This window comes from Berghia stephanieae, chromosome 3 (assembly GCF_034508935.2).
Source record: "Berghia stephanieae isolate SIO BIC M18660-M18661 chromosome 3, UCSD_Bste_1.3, whole genome shotgun sequence".
In the NCBI taxonomy this organism is placed as follows: domain Eukaryota; kingdom Metazoa; phylum Mollusca; class Gastropoda; order Nudibranchia; family Aeolidiidae; genus Berghia; species Berghia stephanieae.
The window spans coordinates 39,945,494-39,969,871 of NC_088362.1; the positions used below are offsets into that span (position 1 = coordinate 39,945,494).

The 24,378-nt window shown below is 35.6% G+C and overlaps 1 protein-coding gene across 1 annotated transcript in view; it reads right to left on the reverse strand.

The window, feature by feature from the left end:
* LOC144967706 (uncharacterized) overlaps nucleotides 1–24,378 on the reverse strand; it is a gene marked incomplete in the record, with an annotated part of 192,257 nt that overhangs the window by 139,184 nt on the left and 28,695 nt on the right. The window contains 2 exon segments of the mRNA XM_078905248.1: nucleotides 3,642–3,761; nucleotides 9,498–9,617. Coding sequence (XP_078761374.1) covers nucleotides 3,642–3,761; nucleotides 9,498–9,617 — 240 coding nt within the window.

Sequence of the window (24,378 nt, forward strand, 5' to 3'; positions counted from 1 at the left end):
CAATATCCCAGCATCCATAAACATCTTTCCTCAATCATATTATGGAGTTGACTTTTGACCCTATGATGCCAACATCTCATCTAGTTCCGCCCACGATCCGCCCATCCCCGGTCTTATACAACCAAGCAATTCACATAGAGTGCATTATTATTATTATTATTATTATTATTATTATTATTATTATTATTATTATTATTATTATTATTATATTATTATTATTATTATATTATTATTTATTATTATTATTATTATTATTATTATTATTATTATTATTATTATTTATTATTATTATTATATATTATTATTATTATTATTATTATTATTATTATTATTATGATCGTTATCATTATTATTATCATATTCATCATTATTATTATTGCTTATTATTCCTATTATTATTTCTATTACTATTATTAGTTTTATTATTATTCTATTATTATTATTATTATTATTATTATTATTATTATATTATTATTATTATTATTATTATTATTATTATTATTATTATTATTATTATTATTATTACTAATATTAGGATCATTATCAAAAAAGAGTATTATTCAAGGTGGTCACAGCAATAATGACCTTTTAATCAATATAAGTTATTATTACCGGTTTTTCATTATCACCATCAGTATTATCATTATTCATTTATCTATTTATTTATTTATTTATTTGTGTATCTATTTATTTATTTATTTTAATCTATAGTCAACCACTGCTAGTCTGAGTCACCCTCTCCTATGCACTCTTAAAATCCTCCACCTTACAACTCCTCTCTTCATATCCCTCCTTTCACTCATTCACTCTTTCTTCCTCTATTCACCCATCCCCATCCTTCTATCCATCTCTCCATCCACCACTAGAATCTAGGACCCGCCTGGACGCCCATATTACTTGCTCACTCGCCCATCGCACTCAGTGCCCTTTCCCTCTAACCGTCCCATCCCCGCTTGACCATTCCAACTCTACCAGTTTTAATTTCTTCATTCGGGTTGCATAAGCCCAATCTATTTGTGTTTATTTCTTTCTCCAATCCTGCGGATATACGATTCCATCATCATTCATTCGATAAGTTTCATTTTCATATTTACTTCCTTTCCCTTTCTCACCTCTTTCATTTTCTTCTAAGAAAAAGATCCCCCCCCCCCCCGTCCCGATATTAAGGCTCTCCAAATTACGTTAAAATTACAAATATTCTTTCTTACCTTTTCCTCCGCCTTCATCTCTACCTTAATACATACCTACCTACACACTAACTCCCTCTACCAGTCTTAGACCGACCACTCACGGAAACTTACATCCTCTCTCCCTTTCTCTCTCTCTCTCTCTATCTATCTATCTATCTACCTATCTATCTATCCATCTCTCTCTCTCTCTCTCTCTCTCTCTCCTTCTATCTACCTATCTCTCTTCCTCTCATTATGTTCATTTATATATATTTGGTATAATATACTAACCACCCAATCAATCGCTCTCTCACCCCCATCCCCATTTTAAAGACCTTTTTGCAGTTACTTTTACTATATATACACATACACAGACATACGCACACAGACACAAATACACAAACATATACACATCCTCTCCAATCCCTCTCTCTCTCTCCCCCCCCCCCCCCCTATCTCTCTCCTTATCTCGCGCCACTTCTTGCATCCACACTCGACGCCCTTTCCTCACATTAACTTTATTTCCACACTTGACAAAATGTGATATTTTGTAAATTTACATATTTGTTTGTGTTTTTGTTTACTGTCTCCTGACGAAGGCCAAGGGCCGAAACGTTGTTTGTTTTGTGTTGTTCCCTTATATATGAGTCACATCTACTCACTTTATTTTTTTATCTCCATTAATTTATATAAAGCTCATGTCCACAATCCAAGGTAAATGACGTTTGATTTTTAGTGCAAGTATAATTTATTCTACGTAATTCGAGCATATCCACAACAAAAATTGATGATGTAATTTTAAATCTCTCTTGATACTACCAAGTAATAAAAATAAATTTTAAATGATGACGCGACCAATTAAAACGTGGAATTTGAGACACACCTCAACCCCATCCACTGTCAATTAATGCCGATGAGTTTATTTCCTGAATACAGTAGTATGGGTATTAAAATAGATGAGTGCCCGTTCGTAAATAGCCTTTATTTCTCAGAAAATGATGTGATTTCTCCAGTAATTTTACATTGGTGCATCTTAACGAGTCATTTTTATGCTGCACCCCATATCATTCATTATCGATGATGTGTGTAGTCTTTGTGTAGTTAGTACACAGGGTGTGTATGTAGACCATCGAAAATATAGGGTCACAAAAGTTATATTATGATATCCATACTTCTTTGTTGATAAAACTACAATTATAACACAAGTGCTGATGACGTTTGACCGAAATTTAAAACTACATAATAGAAGTAGCATTAAAGGTAAAATAATGTTTTAGGAAGACATAATTAAATATCTTGGTGTAGTGGTTAAGCTGTCAGCCTTTAAGATACTGGGTTTGAATTAATTTCTTTTTAATTATTTGTTTTATTGTGCCAAAAACAAAAACACACAAAAAATAAACAGACTGGTATTTTCATTATTATCATATTTGATAATACTTTATCATTATTATCAGTATTTATTTACGTTTTATTGTTAGGTTTTTTTTTTGTTATATTAAAAAAAAAAACTTTTATCTAATTTTTTTAAAAAGATTATTCATTTGTTTATTTATAACCTATGTTAATTTCCGTAATAAGGTTGAAGTATAATGGATGACTGCCATTCGTAATAATCTTTATTTCTCCACAGGTTCTCCACAGGTTCTCCACTAGTTTTTAAAAAAATATATGAATTAGTATGATGGCAAATTCTAAAAAAAGGTGTTTCAAATTGTTTATAATATCATACATCATTTATCAACATATAGGGCTTCAATTTTAATGAAAAATCCAGAAACCCATTGTCAATATCAAATGGCAAATCTGTTACAAGAAGTTCATATTATTGGAAATGGGAAGGTTAGTTGTGTACAAATCTGAGATTGTTTAGTTCTTTATCAACTAAGTTCTTAAAATCATTTTAAGAATTGCAATTTTTGTTTTCATTTTTTTTCTGTCTGCAATACTATGTATGACTTTTGTCTCATTGTAGTGGAAAATTTTGAAATGAAAATTTCATAATTATCACCTCGGATGAATATAAGTGGAGAATATTTAAATATATATCTGTAATTTACTTTAACCAAAATCTCGTTCTCATACTCTAAAATTGATAATTGTTTCAAAAGTTAATTGATTTGTATTTCAAGAGAGCATAAGCTGAATGTTGGTCGGTACCGGTATATATATATACAGACAGACACACACACACACGCACATAAACATAAAAGCCAAAATAAACATATGGGACACAACCAACAGTATTCATAGGAAACCATTTCGACATTTCATTCTGCTCTGGTGATGCAGGAAGTGCAGAAACAATGTTGAGACATAAAAAGAATCAGAGGTGAGAATACTGATATAATTCAGCTCCTTAAATTTGTGTGTGTGTGTGTGTGTGTGTGTGTGTGTGTGTATGTATGTATAACATAATATAAGAATCAAGAGCAATTATTTCTTTACATTTGGATTGTTATGGAGACTTACTTTCTTCACATCCATTTCCTTTAATGTACTCGTTGGACTTACAGGTACACTTGGTACTTAAACAAGACAATGTATCCTGGCATTCATAGTCTTTAGAACACGGGTTACCAAAAGTCTTCTCTGTCAAAAAGTAAATAATACCAGACAAGTTATACAAGTTATACAAAATAAGTAGATGTATTGGTTTTAAGTATAAATAAGATCCAATAGCATCGACAGCACAGAAACTTTCATCATTTTCCATTCATGTGCTGGCAAACATCTAAGTCGAAATATATGGACGGGAATAGGGGGGAAATCATAAATAATAACATAAACCCGAGTAATCTCACCCATGTGGTTCATTCTTTCCACGAACAATTGCCACAACTCAAATATCAGTGTCCCTTTATTAAAACTTGCCAACAAAATCACTATACAAGGCTTAATATCTCATCGTGATAAAAGTCAATACAAAAGAGGAATAATAAATTTGTGTCTTGGTGTGATAACTGTCTTGAATTAAACATTAATAAAACTAAAGAATTAATTTTATATTTTAGAAAACAATAAGAACCCCCATCAAAGCTACAAAGGAGAGCAAACTAGCTCAAAATCCATTCTTTAACAACATTGTTACATACTGCCAATGTTTTAAATTTTTATCATTGAGCACAAGCAAATCTAAAATAAAACTATTTTTTACAGACTGATATAAGAGTAAGTTGCAAACGTTTACTAATTTCAGGATAATTCTATCACCCGTTGACTCAAATTAATACTAAGACAATCTGCTAGGTCACAATACTCAGTGCTTAATTTGACCGTTTGCTTTCTTGCGAGTATTATTGATTCTAGACTATTCTAGCCCATCTGCAACATAAAATGATGACGTCATTTTTAACCTCTTTTGATACTTTTAAGTAATAATAATCTCATCCTCAAAAAAAAAATGATGACAATTTAAAATCTCTCTTGATACTCCCATGTAATAATAATCTATCTATTCATTTTAAAAATAGGTTTGGGTGTCAACATTGTTCCGTAAAGGCAATGTTAAATTTTCGGAGTGTCTATTCGTACTTACAGTATCAGTTATTTAACCGAACCCATCAATATCTCGAACATTCATCTTAAATTAAGCTTACTAAAGGTGTATAGTGAAATTAAATGCTATTCAGCTAACATTTCCAGCTCACCCTAAAAATGACGGCATACCAAAATTTACTGTGCAGGCCTATGGTAATGAGGTAGGCCCCAAAAAAAGAAGAAGAAAAGAAGAAGAATGGGTCAATGTTAATGTAAGCAATCTTTTCGCCCTTTATCACATAACCAACACGCCTCTTTGGAGTGTGCATTGTACATATTCATTCATCACTCTCTCACTATGCTTGTGTCTGTTGAATCGTTAGCATCGTGGGAGGAAAATTCTCTCTCTCTCTCAGCACACACTCACATACTCTCATACTTTTTTCTCTCTACTCCATCCTCATCTCTCTCTCTCTCTCTCTCTCTCTTACTTCCACTCTCTCATATTTCTCTCTACTCCTTCCTCATCCCCCCCCCCCCACACACACACATATACCCTTATCTCTCTCTCTCTCTCTCTCTCTCTCAACACACACTCACACACTCTCTCATTCTTTTTTCTCCCTTTCTCTCCTTCACCCCCTTCTCTCTCTCTTTCTTTCTTAATATAGTAAAATTTTCTCCTCTCTCTCTCTCTCCCCTTTTCCTCCTCCTCCTCCTGCTGCTGTTGTTGTTGTTGTTGCGTTACACCTCCTTACATCTTTATCTTCCTTCTATCTATTGTTCTTTACCCTCTCCCACTTTTTCTTCTCTCCATTGTAATCCTCCTCCTCCTCCTCGCAATGGAGCTGCAATTTCTTCTCCTCCTTCTCAATCTCCACCAACATTTGATTCTTCTAATTCTTCCCCCTGCTACTCTCTCTCCTCCTCCACTTCCATCACCTCCACATCCACCACCACAATCTCCTCCTCCTCCTCCTTGTACTACTACTACTACTATTACTACTACTACTACTACTACTACTACTACTACTACTACTACTACTACTACTACTACTACTACTACTACTACTACTACTACTACTACTACTAATACTACTACCACTACTACTACCACTACTACTACTACTATTCCTACTACTACTACTACTACTACTACTACTACTACTACTACTATTACTACTACTACTACTACTAATTACTACTACTACTACTACTACTATACTACTACTACTACTACTATTACTACTACTACTACTACTACTACTACTACTACTACTATTACTACTACTACTACTACTATCACCACTACTACTACTACTACTATTACTACTACTACTACTACTACTAATTTTCTCGCCCTCCTCTTTCTCATCTTCCTACTGCTGCTGCTTTTCTTCCTCCTCCTCCTCCTCTTTCCTCCTTTTACTACGCTTTCTTTTGTTTTTCAGGTTAATATACATAGTAATAGCAGACACACAAACATGCATATATGCACTTTAATTTATTCATCATTCTTCTATTCCTCCGCCTCCTCCTTATTCTTCTTCTATATCCTTATTCTACTCTTCATATTCCTCTCCTCTTCTTTTTCTCCTTGGTGTAATCAATTTTGTTTCTCTACCCTCCCCCCAGTTGATGAGTTAATAAGTCTATCGTCAAATATTTCCAGTGTCATGTAACAACTAAATTTCCATGACCTCACATCGCCATAGCAAAAACAATCACCAACATCACCACAAGAACAACAACCATTGATATGGTACCCTTTCACAAACGGTTATCAGGTCTTAGATAATTGAGACATCGATCCAACCACGGCAAGAAATATTCAAATTTTTAAAAACACGGAACATTCTATCTCGTCTACGTTTTTAGCTCATCACGTCAGGATGGCCTTGTGTCCTACCAAACGAGTGGCAGAAAATCAACTTCAAATATGTCTAAATACATAATGAGAATAACAAAATTTGCATGTTCTTAATTCAAGAATTTATCTATATTCATCTTGTTAAAAAATGTGTCATTGTTTTGAGTTAAAATTCAATTTTGTTGCTGGTTCACAACGGAGCGCAGCTAGTAAATTTGATCCATTCTATAGAGAGACGCTCAGCCTTCGGAACCAACAGGATACGTATAGAATGATGGGGGCTGCCTGAACCACGGGATCGTAAAAATACAAACAAAAAGGTGAAAATGGAAAGTCTACGGATGGAAACAGTACTGTGCTCTTTCCATTCAAAGCCTTTCCATTTTCATATTTTATCCTACAGGATCGGACATTGGGATAATACTGGCAACTTATTAGAGAATATTGGCGAGAAAGTCATGAATACCTTGCAGAAATAGAGGAATCGCCAATTTACCAACAGTGACAGCTGCATTTGCTGCTATACTGATCAGCCATGATAATAAAGGGAACCTTTGAAAATATCAGCTTTCATAGGTTACTTTGCAATATGCTTGAGCTGAGGTAATTAAAAGGAAAATGACCCAAGTCAAATCACTTCAATAAAATACAAAATGTTCTCGCTCATAATTATAGCCTGATTCATGGAAGAAGATAAATTGTGTACGTATTCCATGTCTGTATGTATGAATGAACTTGTCTAAATGAAGGCTCAGTTAAGCAAGATTTATCATACACTTTGTCATTTATACAGGATGCTGGGGAACAAAACCACTGAAGTCAACAACGATAACATAAATTATGTCCTGAATCGTTCACAAAAGATTAACCATATCTCTTCGGAGTTCGATTGGACTCCAACCTCCTATAGAATTTTACTTTTTTACTAGTAAAGTAGTATCAGCAATGTGATTTGAGTTTCATTGAATACCGAATCACATGGCTTTATATAACACTAATTGGTCAGGTCTCATATAACAAGCAGCGATATATTACTTATATACATAAATAGATCCATAGTGTGGCTATGTGGTCTAGTGGATCCTGGGCTCGGGCCTCTCTCGGCGCATAGTTGAGTCCTTGGAGAAGGCTCTTTACTCACATTCTCTCACTGTTCTCATGTGTAAAATGAGTACCTGTCCGTTAACAACGTTGTGTCTGTCCGAATAAATTGTAATCTGTCCTAAATGTCCAGTCCTAATAGATGTTTATTGTTGCTGCTGGCAAGGGACCCCTTTGTAAAGCACTTTGAGCATGTTTAGTGGATATTGCAATATATATATATATATTTTAAAAACAAAAAAAAAACATCTCAAAGCTCATTCCATGATTTAAAAGACAGTCCGTCTCGCCATTGTGGGGGTTAAAAGTATGGTAGCCAAGACCGTTTATTGTAAAGAATGCCAAATAAGTCTTAAAAAATGCCAAATGAGATAAATTGCTAAATTTTCTTTTGCATGATACTGACACGTATACAAAAGTTTTTTAAAAACTTCTGTTTTCTTTATAAGTATGTTTACATTGTAAAAGCTGCAACATATAAACAAATTCTTTTCAAACACGCAAACAAAAATTTATAACGACGTAACTCTGTAAGATTCGACCCGACAAATACCGACAACGGCCAAATATTCATGGGCGGGGTAGTCAATAAAATCAAATTGTTGTGAAAGAAATGACAGGCCTGTCAATTTCGTAGGTTGTTTTCAGCTTTGATTTTTATAAATTTGCCAACAAAAAATAAAACATGTTGTAGAAATTGCGATTTGGATCCTATTTTATTTGCATGTGAAAAACAGATGTAGATTCCAAGAGCACACTATCAAAGTACATAGTTTGAGAACTCCTAAAAGTCTCATCCAGACACAAGCACAGGTCCCCACCTAGAGGGATACACTGAAATGTTTACAAATCATAAATAATATGTAAACAAACATAATACAGTGCAAAACAGAGAGATAATTTACAAGGAAAAAAAATACCATCTCCCAAAACTAACTATACATTTGACTGTTTCCCTCTCAGCCAGGGTCAGGACAAAACCAAGTAATCTCATTCCAAGATAAAGACAGAAAGCAAGTTTAGAAAACAAATATAGGGGGATAGAAGACACAATAAGTATATCCCTGGTCAGGAACCCCACCCAGACCTATCCTACACATTTGGGATGAGTTATGTCACTGAGTTAGCAATCAGAATGATATCTAAACAGTTTGGAGCTTCAATGAGTGTTTAAAGAAGAATAAATGGCAATCGCCAAAAAGAGAATTGAAACACAGACACACTCAATGCATTCTTTTTTTTTTGTGAATGCAGAGAGGCAACATGGAGCATAACCATTAATGAAAGACACTTTACAAGATTAATTGCTATTTTTACTGTCACATTGCTTTAACCCGTAAACAATGAAAAATTCAGTTATATTTTTTACTGTAGCCAGTTTCACGGCTTATTCTTGTCCACTGTTTTGTATTTTTCAACTTTGTTTATGTGTGCTTACTTTAGTACTTTGTGAAAATTTAAATGTTTTTCAACCACGTTCCTTCTGGGTAAACATGTATATATCTTACTCAAATTCGGGTAAAATGCAGGGAATTTCTAATGTGTTTGAATTATATCAATATAATCAACACTGTTAATAACAGTGACAAAGTTATGCGATGTTAATCACTGGTCAGTTTAAATTGATCTCAGTATACATAGCATATATGCAAAACCTGGTTAATAAGAATTATCTCTAAGTATTCAGTTTTCTAATTCATGTATCACATAAAACAACAACAACACACACACATACATACACATAATTTTGATTTTTTGCTGGAACAACAGTTATATCAATGAATATTATTTATATTCTATTTGTATATATCAATGAACTGAAATAATGTAATAATTGCATCACAACAGTTTACATAGGATTTATGAAGTCAACTTACTTGCTTTGCATGAATTCCCTTCGGAGTATTGTGTCTCCAGACAATTACATTGTAACGACACACAGGTCAGTGTATCGAGACATTCTTTGGTGTCAGAACATGTGAAACTTTTTCCTTTTCCTGTTTAGAATGAACAACAGTGTAGCATCCAATGCAATATATAAATATTCTTTAACATGCGTTTTAGTTACATAATCTTGAGTACAACATATTTGGTCGTTTTAGATGCCTGAATCATTTTAAGTAACATGGTTACATTTTAAAATTATGTACAATCTCTAAATTTACATTATTAATATCTTGCAGCACAGCATGCAACGCTCAAGAACTGGAAAGAAAACAAACTCCCTTGCTGCCAGAGAATTGTCAATGAAATTAAAGGAATCTAGTCTTTAATAACAAAACCAGCTGTGTTGCTTTTGACCTGAAATCTGTGAGGCGTGCTTTGTATGCTACATGTCAACTATTGTGATCAAAGATAAAAAAGGAGCCACAAATTTGGAAAGATACGTCGGGCATCTTTTAGTACACAAAAAACAAAAACATGTATACTATGATAATCATATTCGCTGACTGTAGTAATAGATGCAATTTTTGTCTTTGAGTCCTTTTGCAATACATTTGGTCTTATGGAAAAATATGTATTTTTTGCTCAATTATATTTTTTAAAAATTTAAATAGATTACATCATTAAATTCATTCATCTATATTCTTCCCATTGAAAAAAAAACCCAAAAAACTATTGCCAGCCATTTTTCTTTTTTTTAATTTAACAATAAAAAATATTTTAAAAAAAATAAAAATTATACCCTTCTGCCAAGACACCATAAGATATCGTCGCCTAGGCATTCCATGAAGGAATATAGATATTTCATCAAACAAGATGTCTGATGTCAACAAGAATCACCCATGTTGTCCAAAGTGAGCAAATTTGGGGTTAATAATCTTGCTCAAGGAAAAAAAAACAAAGTGCCTGAAGCGGGGCTCAAACCTGGGACCTTCCGGCCACAGTGCAATGCCTTAACCACTCGGCCACTTCACTCCCCAATAACTGTATTGTTTTCCGAAATACCATATGTCCTCTGTGCTAAAATTAGAAGAGGATGGTTACCATTAACACCAAGTTAAACTTTATAAGTGTAAGCAACAATATGACATTATGTGCCTGTAGCATTCAACAGTACAATTCTTGAATTCCATAATTTTTATTTGATTTCTTTGTTTTTGATTTGTTTTTAAAGAGTTTTACAGTACTTGCAACACATTTAGATTATTTCAGGGCCATGATTTCTTTGTAGCATGTAGGTACAATAAATTGTTTTAGCTACAAATATGAACGATTCATATTACGTAATTTAAGGCGCTTGCAACACATATATATGTCATATCAGCGCCACTAAAAAGGAGGAAAACGGGATAGTAAAAAGTTCTAGAATTACAATTAAAGTAGCAAAGAAAAAGGAAGACAAAGGGAGATTAGCTCAAATAGGTTACAGATGTAGATTCCAAGAGCACACTATCAATGTACTTAGTTTGAGATCACCTAAATGCCTCATCCTGACACAAGCACAGGTCCCTGCTAAGAGGAACACACTCAAAATATGTAAAACAAAAATAATACAATGCATAACAGAGATGATTTAAAAGAAAAAGAATATCATCTCCCAAAACCTTAACTATACATTTGCAGAGACACCAACTTTAAATTTGGTTCAGATGGAATTTCAGACACCACTCGTAAGAATTTCAATGCCGAAAGAGGAATCTCTGCACACAAGAAAAAGGAATTGGAATGGTATTTGGCATTGTGTTTACATATTGTATAGTTCTAAATTGATAACTCATTAGAATTATATTATGATACATAAGCACATTGCCAAATACAACCCCAATGTTTCCTTATTTCAAATGAAGTAAAGCGCCAAATTCTCATGGTTGAGATTGTAGTACTGGTGGAAGTGAGGATGATGTGGTGTTGGTGGTTGTAGTAGAAATGGTGGTGATGATGATGTGGTGGTGGTAGTGATGGTAGTTGAAGCGGTAATGAGGATGATGTGGTGGTGGTTGTAGTAGTAGTAGTGGTAGTGATGATAATGTTGTGGTGGTGGTTGTAGTAGTAGTAGTAATGATGATTTTTATTCTCTATTGTCTTCTGGCACTTTTCTACTCACTTCATATCTTGTTGTTACCAACATAAGTGCCTGCTCCACTCACTTTTCTGAATTAAAAATTCACCCCATACACCGGAGCATACACAATGTCTCAATCGTTTCTATGTTATATGTTTGTGTTGAGAATATTGGCTATTAAGCTTAACTGCTGGTCAAAAATAACTTCGCGATGGTGGTGGGCGAACGAATCGGCGGTCTCAGAAGTGGGTGAGAGAGGGATCTAGAAATGACTTGGGTTTGATACGAATATTTTTGTGTTCGTGGATAGCTCACACGGTAGAGCCACGCTCTCACTTGCCAGGCGGAGTTGTCGTACCAATAAGGTCGCAGGTTCAAACCCCACCACCGCCACAAAAATTTTTTATTCTCTATTGTCTTCTGGCACTTTTCTACTCACTTCATATCTTGTTGTTACCAACATAAGTGCCTGCTCCACTCACTTTTCTGAATTAAAAATTCACCCCATACACCGGAGCATACTCAATGTCTCAATCGTTTCTATGTTATATGTTTGTGTTGAGAATATTGGCTATTAAGCTTAACTGCTGGTCAAAAATAACTTCGCGATGGTGGTGGGCGAACGAATCGGCGGTCTCAGAAGTGGGTGAGAGAGGGATCTAGAAATGACTTGGGTTTGATACGAATATTTTTGTGTTCGTGGATAGCTCACACGGTAGAGCCACGCTCTCACCTGCCAGGCGGAGTTGTCGTACCAATAAGGTCGCAGGTTCAAACCCCACCACCGCCGCAAAAAATTTTTATTCTCTATTGTCTTCTGGCACTTTTCTACTCACTTCATATCTTGTTGTTACCAACATAAGTGCCTGCTCCACTCACTTTTCTGAATTAAAAATTCACCCCATACACCGGAGCATACTCAATGTCTCAATCGTTTCTATGTTATATGTTTGTGTTGAGAATATTGGCTATTAAGCTTAACTGCTGGTCAAAAATAACTTCGCGATGGTGGTGGGCGAACGAATCGGCGGTCTCAGAAGTGGGTGAGAGAGGGATCTAGAAATGACTTGGGTTTGATACGAATATTTTTGTGTTCGTGTATAGCTCACACGGTAGAGCCACGCTCTCACTTGCCAGGCGGAGTTGTCGTACCAATAAGGTCACAGGTTCAAACCCCACCACCGCCACAAAAAATTTTTATTCTCTATTGTCTTCTGGCACTTTTCTACTCACTTCATATCTTGTTGTTACCAACATAAGTGCCTGCTCCACTCACTTTTCTGAATTAAAAATTCACCCCATACACCGGAGCATACTCAATGTCTCAATCGTTTCTATGTTATATGTTTGTGTTGAGAATATTGGCTATTAAGCTTAACTGCTGGTCAAAAATAACTTCGCGATGGTGGTGGGCGAACGAATCGGCGGTCTCAGAAGTGGGTGAGAGAGGGATCTAGAAATGACTTGGGTTTGATACGAATATTTTTGTGTTCGTGGATAGCTCACACGGTAGAGCCACGCTCTCACCTGCCAGGCGGAGTTGTCGTACCAATAAGGTCGCAGGTTCAAACCCCACCACCGCCGCAAAAATTCTTTATTCTCTATTGTCTTCTGGCACTTTTCTACTCACTTCATATCTTGTTGTTACCAACATAAGTGCCTGCTCCACTCACTTTTCTGAATTAAAAATTCACCCCATACACCCGAGCATACTCAATGTCTCAATCGTTTCTATGTTATATGTTTGTGTTGAGAATATTGGCTATTAAGCTTAACTGCTGGTCAAAAATAACTTCGCGATGGTGGTGGGCGAACGAATCGGCGGTCTCAGAAGTGGGTGAGAGAGGGATCTAGAAATGACTTGGGTTTGATACGAATATTTTTGTGTTCGTGGATAGCTCACACGGTAGAGCCACGCTCTCACCTGCCAGGCGGAGTTGTCGTACCAATAAGGTCGCAGGTTCAAACCCCACCACCGCCGCGAAAAATTTTTATTCTCTATTGTCTTCTGGCACTTTTCTACTCACTTCATATCTTGTTGTTACCAACATAAGTGCCTGCTCCACTCACTTTTCTGAATTAAAAATTCACCCCATACACCGGAGCATACTCAATGTCTCAATCGTTTCTATGTTATATGTTTGTGTTGAGAATATTGGCTATTAAGCTTAACTGCTGGTCAAAAATAACTTCGCGATGGTGGTGGACGAACGAATCGGCGGTCTCAGAAGTGGGTGAGAGATGGATCTAGAAATGACTTGGGTTTGATACGAATATTTTTGTGTTCGTGGATAGCTCACACGGTAGAGCCACGCTCTCACCTGCCAGGCGGAGTTGTCCTACCATTAAGGTCGCAGGTTCAAACCCCACCACCGCCGCGAAAATTTTTTATTCTCTATTGTCTTCTGGCACTTTTCTACTCACTTCATATCTTGTAGTAATGATGATGTGGTGGTGGTGGTTGTAGTAGTCGTGATGATGATGTGATGCTGGTGGTTGTAGTAGTAGTGGTAGTGATGATGGTGTTGTAGTGGTGGTAGTAGTAGTAGTAGTAGTAGTAGTAGTAGTAGTAGTAGTAGTAGTAGTAGTAGTTGTAGTAGTTGTTGTTGTTGTAGTGATGATGATTTGGTGGTGGTCGTTGCAGTAGTAGTGGTAGTGATGACGATATGGTTGTGGTGGTTGAAGTAGTAGTGGTAGTGATGATGATGTGGTGGTGATGGTGGTTGTAGTAGTAGTAGTAGTAGTAGTAGTAGTAGTAGTAGTAGTAGTAGTAGTAGTAGTAGTAGTAATGATGATGTAGTGGTGGTTGTAGTAGTAGTAGTAGTGGTAGAGATGATAATGTGGTGGTGGTGGTTGTAGTAGTAGTGGTAATTATGATGTGGTGGTGGTTGTTGATGTAGTAGTGGTAGTGATGATGATGTGGTGGTGATGGTGGTTGTAGTAGAAATTGTGGTGATGATGATGTTGTGGTGATGGTCGATGTAGTAGTAGTGGTAGTAATGACGATTTAGTGGCCGTTGTTGTAGTAGTAGTGGTAGAGATGATAATGTGGTGGTGGAAGTTGTAGCAGTAGTAGTAATGATGTGGTGGTGGTGTTTGTAGTAGTAGTGGTAGTGATGATGATGTGGTGGTGATTGCAGTTGTAGTGGTCGTGATGATGATGTGGTGCTGGTGGTTGTAGTAATAGTGGTAGTGATTATAATGTGGTAGTGGTGGTTGTAGTAGCAGTAATTGCAGTGATGATGTCGTTGTGGTGGTTGTGGTAGTAGTGGTAGTGATGACGATGTGGTTGTGGTGGTGTAGTAGTGGTGGTAGTAATAATGTGGTGTTGGTGGTTGTAGTAGTAGTGGTAGTTGTGATGATGTGGTCGTGGTGGTTCTAGTAGTAGAGGCCAAATATTATTATGATGATGTGGTGGTGGTGGTTGTAATAGTGATGGTAGTAATGGCTGTAGAAGTAGTACTAGTGATGTTGATGTAGTGGTGGTGGTTGTGGTAGTGGTAGTGAGGATGATGTGGTGGTGGTTGCATTAGTAGTGGTAGTGATGATGGTTGTAATAGTAGTGGCAGTGATGATGATGTGGTGGTTGGAGGGGGGGGGGAGGGGAGAGAATCCTTGGAACAATTGACCTCACCAGAATTTGACTGAAGTTACCCGGAACCCAGAATTTTTTGCTCCAGATCGGAAATTTTTCCGAAACCGGAGTTTTGGCATCACTGCATTTGACTGTTTTCCCTCCCAGCAAGGGTATCCGGCCAGGGCCAAGACAAAACCGAGTGATCTCATTCCAAGACAAAGACAAGAAGCATGTTGGAAAACATATATAGGGGGATAGAAGACACAGTAAGTACCTCCCTGCCCACTATGGGAGGTCGGAATTCCCACCCACTATGGGAGGTCGGAAACCCCACCTACAATGGGAGGTCGGGAACCCCACTCAGACTGCAGAAACAGATTTATCAAATAATGTGTATTATTAACGAATGACATTATATTTTATTTTTTTTTTCATCTTCAATAAAAATATTTTACAGCTATATTTAGTTTTTTAGCTATTACATAATTTAAATAAGTGTTCAATAAGACAGTGAAAATAGTTTTATTGTTGATGACCCGTCTTGATTAATCTTTTAACTTCAGTTCCGTTCAAGGGTGATGAAATTATAGGGTATGAATAAGAATACTAAAACTGATAATAATAATATTATTATAATATCATTAGTATCATCATCATCATTATTAATATTATTATTGTTATTATTATTATTATTATTATTATTATTATTATTATTATTATTATTTTTATTATTATTATTATTATTATTATTATTATTATTATATTATTATTATTATTATTATTATTATTATTATTATTATTATTATTAACAATATTAAGTATTGAATGACTTCCGTCCAGTGGCGCTTACATCGCTTGTAATGAAATGTTTAGAAAAAATTTTAAAATCTGAGCTCCTACAAAAATGTTATGACCTGAAATTGCTAGATCCGTACCAATTTGCATACCAGCAACATCTCAGTGTTGAAGACGCACTATTAACCGCCACAAATTTGATCTCGAAACACCTTGACCAAACGCCCTCGAATTACGCCAGAATCCTGTTTGTCGAATTTTCGTCAGCTTTTAATGCCATGAACACAGATATTTTGCTTCAAAAGTTGTGCAGCATGGATATTCCAAACTACCTTATTAAATGGTATAAAGAGTTTCTGACCCATAGACCGCAATGTGTAAAATTGGGTGAACATATCTCCAACAAAAGAACGTTGTCGAACGGATGTCCCCAAGGCTGTGTGAGTTCCCCAATCCTGTACATCTTATACACCAACGACTGCAGACCATCCTTTGAAAATTGTTTTATAGTGAAATATGCAGATGATACTGCTATTCTTGGCTTATTAAAAGATAAAGTTACCGAAAAGAATTGTTTCAAACAAATAAATATATTCACCGATTGGTGTAAACAAAATCAGCTTGAATTAAATGTTGAAAAAACGAAAGAACAGGTGTTTGGTGTAAAAAATAAAAACGACTTAAAGTGTGTGGCGATCGGTAAAGATGATGTTGAGATGGTTGACTATTTTAAATATTTAGGAATAACCCTCAATTTCTCTCAACATATTAATATAATATCTAAGAAAGTTGCCCAAAGATTATACATCCTAAGGAAATTGAGAACATTTCAAGTAAGGAAGAAAACTATGTTAAGAGTTTATGACTCATTGATTAAAAGTGTAATTGCGTTTGGCTGCACCATATGGTTTGGAGGATGCCGACTTAAAGATAAATCAAAAATTTCAAAATCTATCAAAGAGGCATCAAAAATAATAAACCATCCTCTTGATGGAGTAGAAAGAATTCATGGAAAAGCAATAGAAAGGAAAGCATTCTCAATTACCAACAATAAAAAACATTTTTATACCATGAATTTAGTCTTTTACCATCTGGGAGAAGGTTTTGTCAGATTAAATGTAGAACTAACAAGTATAAATCAACGTTCGTTCCATCAGCAATAAAAATTTTGAATATTTCATATGGTACAGAAAAACCAAGGATTGATTCGTTGACTGATTAACTGATTAATTTATTTAATGTAAGATTAACTGACCAATTGATAATGATGATAATTTTTGGTGTCGAATTGCCACAATCGTAACAAATTGAAAACGAAATGAATATGTTTATGTTGTGTATATCGCACGTGTGAAAGAAAGAGAGAGAGAGAGAGAGAGAGAGAGAGAGAGAGAGAGAGAGAGAGAGAGAGAGAGGAGAGGATGAAGAGAGAGAGAGAGAAGGAAAATAAGTAGGAGTGAAATATCTGTTCAATCTTACAGTTATCGTTTAAATTATAACAAGTGTAACTAAATGACATATTGCCATATTTATGGACAATAAAGATCTATTATTATTATTATTATTATTATTATTATTATTATTATTATTATTATTATATTATTATTATTATTATTATTATTATTAATATATATTATTAATAATAATAATATAATATAATAATAATAATAATAATAATCATAATCAAATCATCATCATAACAACAACAACAACAACAACAACACAACAACAACCAACAACAATAATAAAAATAATAAAAAAAATAATAATAATAATAATAATAATAATAATAATAATAATAATAAGGCTAGGGATATTGGTCAGTACTGACCCCCAGGCGCTGGCACCTGCGGGTCAGAATTGACGAACAGGTGCCAGCGCCTGGGAGTCAGTACTGACCAATAGGTCCTGGTGTCTATTAGTCAGTATTGAACAACAGGTGCCACCGCCCACAGACAACCTCTCTTCGGTGTGGGCCACCGCCCGCCATTGATCAGTACAGACGACCATCGGGCCTGTTCGTCAGTGCAGACAAAGACCTCTTCGCACTTATTCGTCACTTCCTAAAGTCCTTGGAACAATTGACCTCACCAGAATTTGACTGAAGTTACCCGGAACCCAGAATTTTTTGTTCCAGATCGGAGATTTTTCCGAAACCGGAGTTTTGGCATCACTGCATTTGACTGTTTTGCCTCCAGCAAGGGTATCCGGCCAGGGCCAAGACAAAACCGAGTGATCTCATTCAAAGACAAAGACAGGAAGCATGTTGGAAAACATATATAGGGGGATAGAAGACACAGTAAGTACCTCCCTGCCCACTATGGGAGGTCGGAATTCAAAAAATTTCATTTTTCCATAATTTTGGTACCGTCTCTACTGGCGCCAACACCCGTGGCTAGGTCAGCACTGACCAATAGGCACCAGTACTTATTAGTACCGACCTCCAGGCATTGGCGCCTGTTCGTCAGTACTGACCAGCAGGTGCCAGCACCTGGGGGTCAGTACTGACCAATAGCCATTCCGTAATAATAATTACGTCAGTACACACAGTTACAGAGTGTATAATGTCATTTAATAAAACAACTGTACTAATGCTAATACCAAGCCCGATTTAATGACAGGGGAAAAATGGTGTTGTTCGAGCACTCCTTACAATAAAAACAATGACCATTCACAGAGAGAGTGAAAGCTTAACTGGTAAACATATTCTAAGATGGTTAAGACGTGTCTTATCACAGACACTGGTCCGCCCATCATATTGTTATTATCCCTGGTCTCTTCACGCCACATTTTCCTGCCATCTTCAAAACCCTGGAATAATGTCATCCCTGGACATAATTTTCCGGTCTGGCCGATGACATTATCCAGGGGTTGCACTGTTTATCAATGGGGAGGACAGCAGCGGCAGTACGTGTGATAGGTTAATAATAATCCAGTCTAGAGTTGATCCATAAGGAATCAACTATCCATCAGTTTAATGAAATGCGTCTCTTGTTTGCAAAGAGATTCAGTTACACAAACGTGGGCAACCCTGTGATCAGGATGTCCAGGTTGGTTGAAATGTAAGGTTACAGCTGTATCCATTTCATTGGCAATGACTTGTTGATGCTGTGAAAATCATTTCCCAGTCTCTTCCTCATTTCACCAACATAGCAGATTTTGCAATGTGCGCAAAATTACCACCTTCTCAAAGCCGACGAGGTCACTCAAAGTGCCCCCTCTGAACTGCCATGGGTAGTATATTAAAGGAAGTGCAACTTAAAAGATTTGCTTGACCGCAGCCATTATAAAACTGTCACATAGTTATGAACCTATAACCCATGAATGTACGAGGCGTTAATGTAGGACCGCTATTGAACGGAATCCTTTACAGTGACTCACCTTATTATCTATTTACATCTATTGCTTTCCTTACAACGGTGTCTTCAACTTAAACCGTTCTCACAATGTCAAGATTAACAATAGAAGACAGATACAAAATTGCCTTTGCCAAGACAAGACAATTACTTTTCCAGAGTAAGCTTGGACCATAACATGGCCTTTTACTAGCAAGGACTGTAAACTCATACAGTTATATCCAAATGAAAATTCAGGTTGTTCTTTAGTTATTATTTTTCCTGCTTTTAAATCTAATTTATTGTATCTTATATCATTTTAAAGAAGAATGAATTCCCCAACTAAAGGTGAAAACTTTATTTATCTGTAGCCATCTGTCTTCAAGATATGATCATTTGAAACTGGAGGGTAAAATATGGTTGTTGCAAGTTGACACAAATAAATAATAATGTAAAATTGAATGTAAGCTTCAATTTAATTACAAAAACAGATCAAATGAATGTTTCAGGTTTCCCCTTTATCAACAAAACAGGATGAATGAAACGCCACAGATGAATGAGATAATGTGGTAGTGGCGTAGTTAAGATGAATAAACTAAACATTGGTTGGCAGGAAATAGTATGCTCCATTGTAAGGAAGCACGAATTAAAATCGATTACTAGATATTTCAAAAAGGTTCGCAATTAATTCAGTGAAAAGATGGGAGGCGGGGAGGAACTGTGCAAAGCAGTTTCGAAAGTGAAATAAATAAAAACAAAACAAAAACCTGAACTTTCTTTCGGACGCGAGTACATATGCCATTAGATCCGCACATTTCAACATATTACTCGACACAGCCGTTTATTACACTAGAAATCTTTCACTTTAGTTTACTACCGCCTCACCCCCAATGGGAACGACCCACCGTCGATGACGGGGAGACCACCGTGTGGTTACGTCATAACAGATGTCCAGAACGTGAAAACTGGCCTATATTTATCCCTGCAGGTAGAATGCACCGCTTGGATTTCATCGTCAGTCAGGCTATAGGACAGATTTCGTAAAATCGACATTTTTACACTGCAATTGCTGACCATACACTTCTTCCATATTTTTCTATTTTATATGGATATAACGGCCACATTTTCATCTTTAAGACGCAATTATTTTCATTGATATCAAGAAATGGTGAGTATACTTTATTCTCTCTTGAAAAATGTATATTTTTCTATTTAAAATTAACCTAAAAAATATTTTTAACTGTTTAAAAAATTAAAATTGATGTTATCTGAGTTTTGTTATCCTAACACATGGTAGTAAATATAAGTGTAATAACCTACTTTTAATATAGTATTTATTTCAATGATTTGTAATGACCGGTTTTTGCACAATGAATGTGTAAACACATCTTGTCTAATTCTTTGTTGGCTAAACAAACAGTCCTGTATTCAGGCAAACTCCTGAGACTGAGACATAAGAACACGAATCCAATTGTGATGATAACGTTATTGTTGTTGTTGTTTTATGGTGATGATGATGATGATGATGATGATGATGACGATGATGATCATGATGACGATGATGATGATAGCGCAGTTATAGTAGTAATCATAGTAGTAGTAGTAGTAGAAGTAGTAGTAGTAGTAGTAGTAGTAGTAGTAGTAGTAGTAGTAGTAGTAGTAGTAGTAGTAGTAGTAGTAGTAGAGTAGTAGTATATAGTAGTAGTACACACACACACACTCAGAGAGAGAGAGAGAGAGAGAGAGAGAGAGAGATTGAGAGAGGAGAGAGAGAAGAGAGAGAGAGAGAGAGAGAGAGAGAGAGAGAGAGAGAGAGAGAGAGAGAGAGAGAGAGAGAGCGTGTGTGTGTGTGTGTGTGTGTGTAAAACACGTGTATGCACATTTTTAGCATGGAACGATTTTTATTGCTTGTTCAGTCAAGTTCTCATGATTTCTCTGTGAAAATTGAACTTTAAACCTATAACTTTCACACCAATTTGCCATTCCGTCTTCACGATTCGCACCTTCCCTCGATATTCTTCTACATCGCCGTTGGTACAGTCAACGGGCGTGAGAAAAGAGGGTAGATAGATATATTATAACATCAAAAAGCGATGTGATCAAAGGTGGCAGATGATTGTGTAACATCAAAAGCCCGTGGACTGCGCTACAAGGCCGAAGTTTCGAGGGGATATGTGATTTGAGTGGGAGGGGCTTATTTGACTTTGCCGATGACCGACTGGTGGACGATTGAAATTATAATTGTCCTTTTTCAGCAGCCAATTGGAAATGGGTAATTGTAAACATCTGATTGGCGCTTCATGGATAGAAATCAGTTTTGGAGGTCATGGGATGAATTTGCTGGAGAGATGGAGTAAATTTGAAATGAATTGAACGTAATTTGGGGCGTTGTCTAGGTGTCAAATAAGACTCTCACGGACCGGTGATAAATCCTTTTTTTTGGCCGCAAATGCTACAGTAAACTTCTTTCTTATCTTATTTTTGCTAAAAATATTTCAGAGTGGGTATATAGGCGGATTCCATTTGAATAATGGGCATTTAGAACTATATTTTAAAGGAAAATTATTACGTTATTATTATTAGCAGGCATCTAGGCGATCACTATCGTATTATTACTAACAATCAATAATATTATTATAACTCTTATAATTACAATTATTATTATTATTATTATCATCATCATCATCAATATCAATAATAACTAATGATTTTTTTCTTTACTCAGATGAATGGTCATACTGAAAACAAGCATTGTCTCAATGCAAATGGACTCTGCCGAATAAGCTGTGAAAGGGCTCAAATGAGATATGTGGTCAAAAAACATTTCATGCAAACTGCTCCAGAATTAGCAAGTGAAGTTCCACCAGTGAAAAAAAAGAAAACAGAATGTTGGTTAATTAGAAGCTGTTTCTGTGAAATGTAACAATCAGCTGTTCCTTACAATAATCGTGAGGTTTTACGTATGTTAATAAAAAGTATTAATATATAAAATGTGTTAAGATCTAGACGTCTATACAAAGTTCAAAGGAACACTTATAACGTATCTTTACCTATGATTGTCAATTTATTTTAAAATAACAGTTCACTTTGATTATCTGATCATTAATCCTCCCCCCCCCCCCCCCCCTCCCATCTTTTTCAATGCATTTATCACGATTTTTTATTGTCAAAACATGGATATTATTTATTTTTTACTATTATTATTATTACAGTGGTGATCAAGAGTAAGATAAATACACTGATATTATATGATTATTACTAGAATTAGTATTACATCGATATCACGTGTTTCAACTGATTCACAATGATCATTTCTGTTATCCACGATGCTTCGGTTGATCAATAAGCAGACCATTTTCAACAAATTTCCATTTTAAATAGTATTAGCTATCTGGTAGGCATCCTTTTTTTTGTCGCAGCACTGGAGAGAGAGAGAGAGAGAGAGAGAGAGAGAGAGAGAGAGAGAGAGAGAGAGAGAGAGAGAGAGAGAGAGAGAGAGAGAGAGAGAGAGTGTGTGTGTGTGTGTTTTGGTGTGTGTGTGTTGGTGTACATAAAACTAATTTATGCAACGTTTTACCACGAAACAGTTTTCATTTTACCACCTCAGTTTAATCTCTCATCAGTTCTCTCTGACAATTGAACTTTGAACCTATAACTTTAACACAGCTACGTCATTCCATCTTCACGATTCGCACCTCATCACGATATTCTTTTATGTTGACTCGTGGTACAGTCAACGGGTTTGAGAGAAGAAGATAGATATTGAGTGACATCATCTAAAGCGATGTGATCAAAGCTGGCGGATGGTTGTGTAACATCAAAGACCAGTGACTGGTCTACAAGGCCTATCATATTCGTGGGTATGTGTGATTTGAGTAGGAGGAGCTTTCTTGACTTTGCTGATGACCGACTGGTGGATAATTGAAATTAGAATTGTCCTTTTTCAGCAGCCAATTGGAAATGGGCAATTGTAAAAAGCTGATTGGACGCTCATGGAAAGAAAGCAGTTTGAGGGACATGGAAGGAAATTGCCGGAGAGCGTGGAGCGGGGAGGAGTAAATTATATTGAATGAATTGATAGTAATTTGGGGCGTTGGGAAGTTAAATAAAAACTCTCGGAAACAGGTAATGAGTCAATTCTTCGGTCGCAAATGATTCAGTAAAATTCTTTATTCTTTCTTTCTTTCTTTTTTTAAAATTTCCTTTCTGTCAGAGTGGACATATAAAGGCGAATTCCAATTTTTTTTTTTAAACGGGCATTTAGAACGATATTTTAAAGAGAAATTATTGCGTTTACTAAAATTAGCAGGCGTTTAGGTGATAGCCACTATATTATTTTCATGAAAATGATCATTATCATCATCATCATCATTATTATTATTATTATTATTATTATTATTATTATTATAGTTTAGATCTATACAAACGTCAAAGGAATGCATATAACATATCTTTTCCTAAGAATTGTCAATTGCCATTACTAAAACCAGTTCGTTTTGATCATTTGATCAACAAACCCCTACAATTCGGTGATTACGCATTTTTAAAAAATTTCTGTCAAAAAAGGATATGGCTGTACAGGTGACCGGATATCTCAACAATGCTTCATTACAAAACGACTTTGATTATATATTTTTACTCTGTGAATATTGATGATTCTTGCAGTATTTCTCATTTATTTGTATAAACTCAGATAACTATGTAATGTTTGATTATATCGTTTGAAGTAATTAAAATTTCGGACCCATTTTTATGGTTATTTCCTATAAAATCTAATCCCAAATGATCTACTAAAATTATATCAAATAAAAGTATGTAAATCACTAGTCATGACTCTAAAATATCTTATTGCAACATCTAATAGCATCTTTACTACACCACTTTGAACTTGAGAAAAAAATCGTCAAAATAGGAAAAGTTGCTCAGTCGCCCTTTCGGCACAGGCCGTGACTCGTCATCTGTTATGAACTAGCGTCCGGCAAAATTTACCTGTCGAACTAAAGTGAAAGCAGTAAACGGCTGTGTCGACATTTCAACCTTCCTGG